This window comes from Thermobia domestica, chromosome 3, assembly GCF_964235325.1.
Source record: "Thermobia domestica chromosome 3, izTheDome1.hap1.1, whole genome shotgun sequence".
In the NCBI taxonomy this organism is placed as follows: domain Eukaryota; kingdom Metazoa; phylum Arthropoda; class Insecta; order Zygentoma; family Lepismatidae; genus Thermobia; species Thermobia domestica.
Window position 1 is genome coordinate 136,616,783 of NC_137456.1, and position 10,342 is coordinate 136,627,124.

The 10,342-nt window shown below is 32.3% G+C and overlaps 1 protein-coding gene across 1 annotated transcript; it reads right to left on the bottom strand.

Annotated features, from left to right (window-relative positions):
• Positions 1-296: 296 nt before the first annotated feature.
• On the bottom strand, positions 297-8,859 carry LOC145681518 (uncharacterized). The gene is made up of 3 exons (XM_081753162.1): positions 8,231-8,859; positions 4,312-4,672; positions 297-467 (listed from the first exon to the last, which is right to left on the bottom strand). The coding sequence occupies exons 1-3, from the start codon at positions 8,721-8,723 to the stop codon at positions 458-460; spliced, it is 864 nt and encodes a 287-aa protein (XP_081609288.1). The 5' UTR covers positions 8,724-8,859; the 3' UTR covers positions 297-457.
• Between the last annotated feature and the right edge of the window lie 1,483 nt (positions 8,860-10,342).

A 10,342-nucleotide genomic window follows, 5' to 3' on the forward strand; every position in this document is an offset into this window, starting at 1 on the left:
ACAGTTGATGTGCCAAAAAGTATTTTAAAAAAGAAAGAAATGAAAAGAAAAGCTCTTCCTAACAGGAATTTAACACATGAAAGAAGCATAAGCTTGTCATAATAGGATAATAACAATAATAGTAATAATATTATAAAGTATTTAGTTGTTTTATTGTAACAAAATATCAACAACAAAGCATAATTACAATAATAAATTAATTTATAACGAATTTGTTTATATAATTTACTGTTGACTTTTATTCAACAATAAATTATATTAAATTAACAATTAACAATAATAATTATTATTTACACAACTCAAGACGCATGAGTTGACAAGCAACAAATCTTTCTTTATGTTGTCAGTATTAGGTAACCAATCTTGGTTTCCAATGGACATGACGCAGAGTAGCAGTTGTTGTCTTCGAAATTCATTCTTCTCAAAGGTTCACTACGAGCATAAAATTCGTATATGCTTACATTTGTCTGTTTGGGAAGAAAAAGAAAAATATGAGTTAATATTGTTTTTGTAGAATAGCATTAGATATTATTAATTTATTGTAAATCATTTTAAGTATCTTTTTTTTTTTTTTTTTTTTAAATGAAACTGATTTGTCATTACATTGCTCTTCTTGTTCTGATATTTACTTTCTTGTATTGTTTGATCTTGTTTAATATCCTTCATGTTCATCTTATACGTGAGTTGAATATGTTTTATTATGTGAGTTGAATTGAGACTGTTATTATTTCCAAGTTGTATGTGCGTTACTATCAGGAGTACTTAAAAGCACGTTTTTCACTGTTAGGAAATATAAAACAATAGATACAATCTGCTATCTAACATGTTTATATTATTCATATACAATACATAAATAGTGAATCTATCCTAGAGGATGAAAACTGTCAACTCCATCATATTGTAAACGAACTACATATTTTTTTATTGACACAAAAATTAATTTTCCTCTAAAATCTCACTTTCTATCGCCATAAAAATTAGTTTTCCTCTAAAATCTGACTTTTTATGGCCACAAAATTTAGTTTACCTCTAAACTTTAGCCTCAAGCGTATTATTTTCTTCAGCTAGATGTGGTCTATTGATTGATATCTATGTAAAAGTTGGACAAATTATCTAATTAAACAAACATTAAAATTTATGAGTTAATCATAATTTTGAAATATACATATCTCATTAATCGTACTGGAAGACCGCCGTGGCTCAGTGGTAGAGTGTTCGTCTTTAATGCATGAGGTCCTTGTTTAGATTTCAGATCCCGAGAAATGCATTTTGTGATAAACAAACACCGTGTAAGTGAGTTTACTCATGGTCTCTCACTTCCTTCATACTTTATTCATTCCACTATTTCATTCATTATCAAAATCACCGTCTTCCTTATCTTCAGAACATAATCGTGGGACATTAAATTATTAATACTAGTAATAATAATAATAATAATAATAATAATAATAATAATAATAATAATAATAATAATAATAATAATAATAATAATAATAATAATAATAATAATAACCATACTGTACACTACCATCTTCCTAGTGTCGTAATAAACAGCTCGATTAGTGTATACTTGAGTATTATTTCTATCTTAATAGGTAACAAATTTTAGATTTATTTCAAAAATTCATTTCTCTCAATTTTCTCGACAGATTGGTATATGTCCCATCATTGGACATTTTTCTCGTTAAACGTTAGTAATATTGTTGAGTTCACTTGTATTTAATGTTAATATGAAAATTTCCATATTAGCTATATTAAATTTACTACGTACTTAAGAAAAGTTTCTAGCTTGCCAAAATGAGAGACAATATGGTCGTCGATTTCTATACTAATTTCTTTTTATGGAACCTCATATTCTTAATACTCTCTGTGAAACAAGGTTACTACAGATGAGATTTTTCCATATCCTTGAAGGCTAGCCCATTTCCTTCACTTAATTGATTTAGATTTGAACAGGGTTTTACCATAAATTCGAAGCAAAGGACATTAGCCTTCCTCGGAAATTAGGTGACATAATCCCAAGTTAATCCGAAGGAAAAAAAATGGGAATATTCACAAATTGGTATTATATTAAAAATCCTTCAAGCTATTTCCAGCTGCATAAATACTTTCAAACCACGTACAAGTCTGAAAGGGTCTTTTTGTGAATGCATAGTTAGGATTTGCTTCTTTTGCAAGAAGTTAGATTTCGAAAGGAAACTCACGTGATTTGGGTATCCTAGACTACATTGAGCTACGCAGGACTGCGGTTCATAGTGACCAGATACTGGAAAAGGAATCTAACAATCAACTTCAGTGAGTCTGAAGTATGTAAGGCTACATACTTCTCCGAACCACATAAACTCTTTGCCGGAAATTGAACCCGGCACTCCCGTGTCGAAGATACGTACGTTAACCATATAGCCACGAGGGCTATGTAGGAAACTTGTGTTCAATAAACCAGAGAACTATAAAGAGACGGATGTTAACCTTTACGTTAATGTTTTATTAGCTAGAAAGGAGCACTGAATTATAAACAATAATCAAACATTAAAACAGATAAATCTTTAATTTTCTTACGTGTATTGATAATGTTTGTATTCGAATGAGTATCTGATTAGGATCTCAACTACACCTAATCCTAGTGAATACATTCATTAAGATCTATACTTGTACACAACTTAATTATTGTATTTAAAAAAATCAAACTAGTGGAACATCTTACTAAAGTAAAAGTGTAATTAACAAACTTTTCTGTCTTAGTAATCAGAAAATAAATAGGATTTAGAAATTATTTAGATTTTAACAGATAATACAAATAACATGTAGCTATCTGATAAAGATAAATTATTTAGTTTAATTTCCTTTTTTGTTCAACACATGCAGCATTAGATTTCATGGAATTTACGTTATTTATTTATTAAGTTGTTAACGTCCTTCTGTCGCGAGATATCAACAAATGCGTACAATAATTACAATGTTATATTCAGAATTAGATTCACCAATCAGACAAGAATTTCTATTTAATTTAGATTCAATAACTTTCACTCACCCGTTTGTTATACATTCGGTCATGATTAAAGAAATTGTGAAAAGTCATTGTATACATATTGTTTGTTGGTATTGTATGCATGTTATGGAATTTTCTTGCTATGTGGAATGAAATGCATTTTCTTTTATTTAATTATAAGTATATTAATATTATATTGATATCCACGTGGTGTTCTGTTTCGTTTCCGTTTTAGTTCATTCAGTAATGTGTGACGACAACAAGTGAAAATACAATTTACAAGTTCATGGTTTACAAATTATTATTTTCACGCAATTTTACGTGTTTTTCTTCAATGTACGCATCCATGGTTCAGAGGAAAGCGTTGTTTACTTACCTTAAAGGACATGTTTCAAGAATTTTAGAATTATTTTTGTTCCAAGAACAAAATATAGAAAACAGAAATATTCTGCTGCTTGTAAAATGATAAGTGATCAGTTTATCAGACCGTATGCTTAGACAACAATATTATTGAAAATACATATAATTGATCCTGTAATTTCTTTATTCTTTTTTTCTTTCTTTTCTTTCTTTTTCTTTTTTCTTTTTTCTTTTTTTCTTTTCTTTTTTTTTTTACAAGAATGAACGTATGTTTTTACAGCTTGATGAATACAGAGTTTCGTGCGATTGTGCACGCCTTAAATTCATATTTATATCCCATTAATGATGCTAAATACCCGTTTCTTTTAAATTTTTTTAGCGATTGATTTCAATGAAGAATCACTTATACGTTTACTTTAAAACGAACTAACATTTTAATAGTTTTTATTTCTCAGGATAGCAAAAGACTATTAGGAGAAAGAAAGTCAAATTTTGTGACTACTTGAAACATTTAAGTTAACGAAAAACAAACATTAAAATCTCATATTGAGTATCTTATTCTTGAACGTTGCAAAAGATAAACCTATATGCATCTTCTAAACTTAAGTATGGGGAAGAAAGATTACAACTGGAATGGTGTAAAAATAATAAGAAGGAACTATTTGAAACTGTACAAGAAGAGAGAGCGATATTATGTGTAATTAGGAAATATACATTCGTTAAACACTGTTCAAAAAGAAATGCTATCCTGTTCGGCGAAATTATAAGTATGGTGGAAGGTAAAAAAGGGGAAGAAACAAAAAACTATAATTGATGTATGGTCTTAAGGACGATTACTCAGGCTAAGACGATGTAGTTAACTGAAGACTTCACTAAATAAAAATATTCATACTTTGAGGAAATCAATCTACCAACATGGATTCTTATGACTACGATGAGGAATTATCAAAAATTTGACCTACCTATTTTGCCCATAACCTCCATAGCCTGCAGCACCTGCATTTTGCACATGCCCTTGGTATGCTAGTGTCTGTGGCTCGTGTTTGGTTTCATCCTTGTAGAGACTTCTCTTCTTATATTCACCTCCGGAGTACCCTCCAGTGGGTCCGTAATAGCCTGCAAACTGAGCCTGCTTTCCGTGAGCGAGCATCATGTTCTTCACTGAGTTGAGAGCAGACAGAAGGAGAGCTATTTTGCCAATTACAAGAGATTTCAAAGCAAGGGCTTTGACAAGGAACAGCATCACGGTACCAATTACACTTCCGAACATCATTGGAAACCAGATCATATGATTGCCCTTATTCCTATTCCTTCTTGAGCGACCTAAAATAAAATTATTATTATTATTATTATTATTATTATTATTATTAATAATAATAATAATAATAATAATAATAATAATAATAATAATAATAATAATAATAATAATAATAATAATGAAAACGAGCAGCTGAATCGGAAGCAAATATAATGATTTAAGAATTCAAATATAAGTTTCTTTGACATCTCTGTACTGTGAAATTAAAGAAAGCTGACGTCTGGCAGGTAGCTTTACGTGCTGTGAACAAAACGAATGGAAGGACTATTAGACAATCATTGCAGTATTCTTTACACTTTCCAAGCAACCAAAGTTATTGACCTCGCTGTTTTTGGTAGCATTGACGACGCCAGAGGGTAGCAAGAATGCAGGTGACCCCGAGGCTAACCTGCCTCCCGGACTTTTCCTAGACATGTGTATTTCAAAGTAGATCAAGTAATATAAAACTATTCTTTTCAGTATAGAAAAAGTAAAACTGGCGTCGTTACTGGCTAGTATTTCACCGTTTAGTCTTCTTCCAAATATTCCAGGTACTAAGTTTATTGTTATTTGGAAATTTGGCCTATGTGCTACAAATGATTATACGATCTACAACCACAATTTACATCTCCATAATAATGTAATTAAGATCCAATCACTGATTCACATTCAGTTTTCTTCTCCCAGATTTGCAAATCTTATTAGATATGCGTGATTCAAAAACAGTTTGGAAGTATTGCGCTGCATTTTGTGATTTGTCTGGAAATAAGATGAAAATCGACTGGAAGCCTTCGAAATGTGGGTGTGGAGAAGAATGGAAAGAATTAGTTGGTTCGAGCGGAAAACGAATGAGAGAGTGTTAGAAATGGTGGGTGAGAAAAGAACACTTTTAGATATTATTAGGAAGAGGAAGAGAAACTGGTTGGGGCATTGCCTAAGAAGAGATTGTATCATGAGGGACGTCCTAGAGGGTATGGTGGCGGGAAAGAGAGGGAGAGGGCGAAGGAGATTACAATTAATGGATGATATAAAAACAGAAAGATCATACGCGAAGACGAAGAAGTTAGCGGAGGACCGTGGAGCATGGAAGCTTCTCAGCTGCGGCAAGTGACCTGCCAATAAAGGTAGAATACCTATGATGATGATGATGATTGCGATTTGTCACAGTTATTACTGTAATAAGGCGAGCTTGATATAGACCATGTTTATACATTACATATATTTCTTTCTTTTTTTTTCTTTTTTTTTTACGAAACAATTACTGTGAAGCGTTTTCTCAATAAATTCGTAATTATAACAATTGAGGATATGTGAAGTTCTGACATAGTGAGAGGTGAGGGAACTCACTATACATAAACACCCAGAATAGGAAGAAGTGCGGAGACTCACTTTAATCAAGCATTTCGTTAACATAAAGTTGTTTCAAATCAATAGAAAGTTATTTCAAATCGATCTGCAACCCCTTCTCGTAGTAACCCCTGCCAACTATAATTGTTCTTGGCTACGTGCAGAGAATTTTAAACCAGAAGACACTTTATAATTGTAACCGCTGTATTGGATCCGCCATTTTGAATTTTGTAATTTTGGCGTCAGATTCTGAATCAGCTGTTCTAAAACCTCCCTTGCAGTATGTTTTCTTCTATATTAAATGATATTTTTCAGTCTATGTTTGGAGAGCACCCCTAACGTTCAAAGGTGGTTTTTAGCCTTAAATCTTCACCATTGCCGAAACAAAACAAAACAAAATACGTGTCGATTATTTTTGGATGTTCTACAACTATGCAAAGTTTCATTCAAATCGGTGACGGACACTTCCGTAAGTCTCGTGAGTGAACTTATTAAACGACAAAGTTAGTATTTATTTATAGACATGTCAGTAATACTACTATATGCAACTGCTTTTAAACACTTCTGCAGGTATGTGCAACGACACATATGTATTATACTGTTTGCAGCATGGGAAAAACAAATAAATAACAACGCGTTAATTTTATACAAAAAGCGATAACATGTTTAACAACTTCTAAAAGATTATACCTAAGAGCTATAGAGCATACTGGTAGTATTATTTTAAGAGGCGACCTCTGTGTACACACCATTTACGAAAGGCGTTGCTTAACTGTGGTGATCAACTAATGATTTCTAATACGCCGTTGTCTTGCGGAGACATATTAAATATTTTGACAGGTGGTAGTATTAATATAACCTTTAGTGATTTTCCTGCTATACACTGAAAAAGTATCATATGCTGTACCAGCTCTGTTACTATAGCAACAATTGCACTTTTGTTTAGCTAACACTATTTGCTCTAGTATAAAACGGATTCTTTTTAACAAGAAATAACAACTATAATATTTTCTATAACTCATGATAATAGTAAAGTAAGCAATATTAACTTCATAATTAACACTGTTTAGTAAGAAAATAATAACATTGCAAACCATTATGTCAGGTGTACCTAACCAGAAACAAAAATAAATAACCAACTTGAGAACATGTACACTATGACGCTATCATCCTTTCCACCCTAGAGATATGCAAATATAATTTGTTTGGATGTGATGTGACAAATATTAGTGTTAGTAGTATTTAGGAAGGATAAATGACTTATTTCACAATGTTTATTCTATTTAAATTATGGAAAATAAAAATAAAACTAGAAGTAAATAAAACATACACCGTGAAGCGTCCTCATTCGGAATACGTTGTATGAGCAATGGGCACATCCTTGAATAATAGTTGGAATTCATTGTGCAATGATATTTGGGACCTATTACATTATTTAATAATCTTAAGCAGACTATTGCATTATTGTTGCATGATATATGCAAAAAGAGAACATGAAGTTAGAATATTTGAGAAGCTTGAATAATACGATTAGAAATAATACACAAAATCAACGTTGGAATTTTGGTACCGTATTTTATTAGCTTGTAAATTTTAGTATTTCAGCTTCCAACCTTTACTATGCCGCATGGCACACTATGCATTAGTGTGGGAAGTCTTATAAAGAGCTTATCATGATAGGCGTCTACAGATACCAAGAGAATAAATGGTAATATACAGCGAGATATAGTGTTCGATTCGGATTCCGCGTTAAGAATAGGTTACATGCCCGACCACATACTAGTACTAGTAAGCTTCTACTGAAACCGGAAGTACTGGAAATATTTACAGGAAGTATTTATGATTTAAACACTACTGCCTTACAGCAAAATTGATAATAGGTAATAAGAAATATTCTTTTACTGAATTTAGCGTCCTAAGAATAAATTTCACCTCCACCCTTACCCCTCTATTGGAAACGGAAGTAGTAAATATCACTTTTGGTTCCAATTTTATATTTAAATAGTCAGGAAAACTACCGCAGTTTTAGAATGAAAAACAATATGTCCTCATTATAGGTTTGTTCACTTACAACAGACGCTAAGCTCCGAATTGATCTATAAACCAATAACTCTATAGAGAAATATACTGTATATTCATTGTAATATTATGTGATAAATGTACTTAAATGGACCAAAGAGAAACTTGTATAATTTACATTTATTACTGAGACTCAATGGCATATAAACTGTACGTACCTTCCTCATCTTGTTCGATGACAGCATTGAAGAATTGTCCAGGATTTTCACTGCGCGAAATCTTTACAGCAACACCAGGAATAAATCTAAGTTTCAAAGCATGGCTTCGCCACATTCGGGCAAATTTAGACGCAAGTACATCATCCAAGCTTCGACCACTTTCCTCATTATTGTCATCTAACACTGCATCAGCTTCCGAATAGTTGTCCATTCTCTCCAGTTCAACTCCATCGAACAGTGTATACGACTTTAGAGACAAAACTTTATCCAAATTGTCAAGAACACTTAGTTTAGCACACGAGATCATATCTGCAGCCTGTAAACAATCAAGAATATTCTTCGTAGGCTGATACTGGACATCGGTATTTTCACTATCAGAAATCGTATTTTGAACAATGTCTTTATCTGTTGCTACGTTTCGAATACTTCCAGCGGCCAATTGAAGCGCTAACAACAACGGTAACAATGAGAAACTAACGGAAGACACTGACATTGTTGCTGCGGAAGAATAGCAAGACTTTTTTCGTTTGTTTTGCTTTGTTAACAGCCAATGTCCACAAGAGGATGATGTTACTCGATCAAATTTCGAAAACGTTCTGTGATGACTGACGTTATGAGTCTACCGTTTTATAAAGAAATCAGGCGCGGCAGCTAACAACAGACGAGAATACTACCTTTTCCGCACTCTTGGATATCTCGGACATAACTTCTAATCATGATCACACATGTGAAAAAAAATACTACTACAACATTTATAGCCCTGAAATTTGCACGGTATTCCCCTCTCTTTTAGCTGTTCTTATTAATTTTTCTCTTTTTTAACAAAATTATTTTCCTTTGTAACAAAAATCAATTGTCCTTGTCTTGTCTCTGATTAGCTGTCAAAGGAGGTATGAAAAATGTAATCAAACAAAAGAAATAATTTCTTTTCTTTTCTTTTTTTGCGTGAAAGTAGGTAATCACGATATTCTTGTATTGTTGTTACAGGATTGTGCCAACAAGGTGAACGTATTTTTCTTCTTGGAAGAAATTGAATAATGATGAATGGCTAAATTAAATGAATTATGAAACGTACAGAAGCCATATTACTTACCATATTGTCTGACTTTAAAATACTCTTATAGCCTTCTATATGGTGTACTTAAATTTTCCAGATGAAATAACTTTTTTGATCTCTTATCTTCTTTATAGATAAACGCACGTGCTCTCTTCTGTTATTTCCATCGCACGTGTACTGTGACCGTTTCAGTAAAACCTCAGCATGCTCATTCTCGTACTGTATATGTAGCTGACATCAGTTGGAGTGATCTCAGTGGCGCAGAGTCTCAAGGGACCGATCGGAGCATTTTTCCTCAACAAAATCAGAGTTACATTTTAGTAATTGTCGTATTTTCCAGTGTTAATAAGACACTTATTTGTCTGAGACCTATCTCAAATTTTTTTTGAAAGGGAAACAAAAATTTGAAAGTAAAATTAAGTTACAAGAAATTTCTACGGACCAGGAATATGTCTTGCAGACTAAGGTAAATAGGTGATTAACAAAGGACATTTTTTAATGAAAGAACAAATGGAATGAAAATTTTTGAGGAAACTGGAAAAGAGCTGAAAACCTACAAATCATAGGATCGAACCAGAGATCCCTTCCAACAGAGGTGACAACTCTACCATTGAGCCATCGTATGCCCTGCTTGAAAGTAGAAGAATGATAATAATTAAAAATAAAAATAAAAATGACAAAATATTGTAATAGTTTTTGAACAGGACACTGGCATTTTAGAAAATTACAAAAACCATGTCCTTGCCATCTGAATTTCCGGTCTCCACTCACGTAGTCCTCACCGCTAACGTCTTTTTCTTTCTTTTCGTCATCAATGTTGTTCTCTTTACACAGAAGATTATCCATAATTCCCTCAAGACCATTACTGATAACGTATTTAAAATAATATTTATTGACAGTTTGTTCGTTCAATTTCTACCAAGATGACTTAAGTTCACCAGTTGCCCAGATGTGTGAAAAAGAGCGTGGAAAGTGTGAAAAAAAATATACATGAGCGCTTGAATTTTAAGTCATATTTTAATGGTTAGAGATACGACCTATACACTGTAAGATAG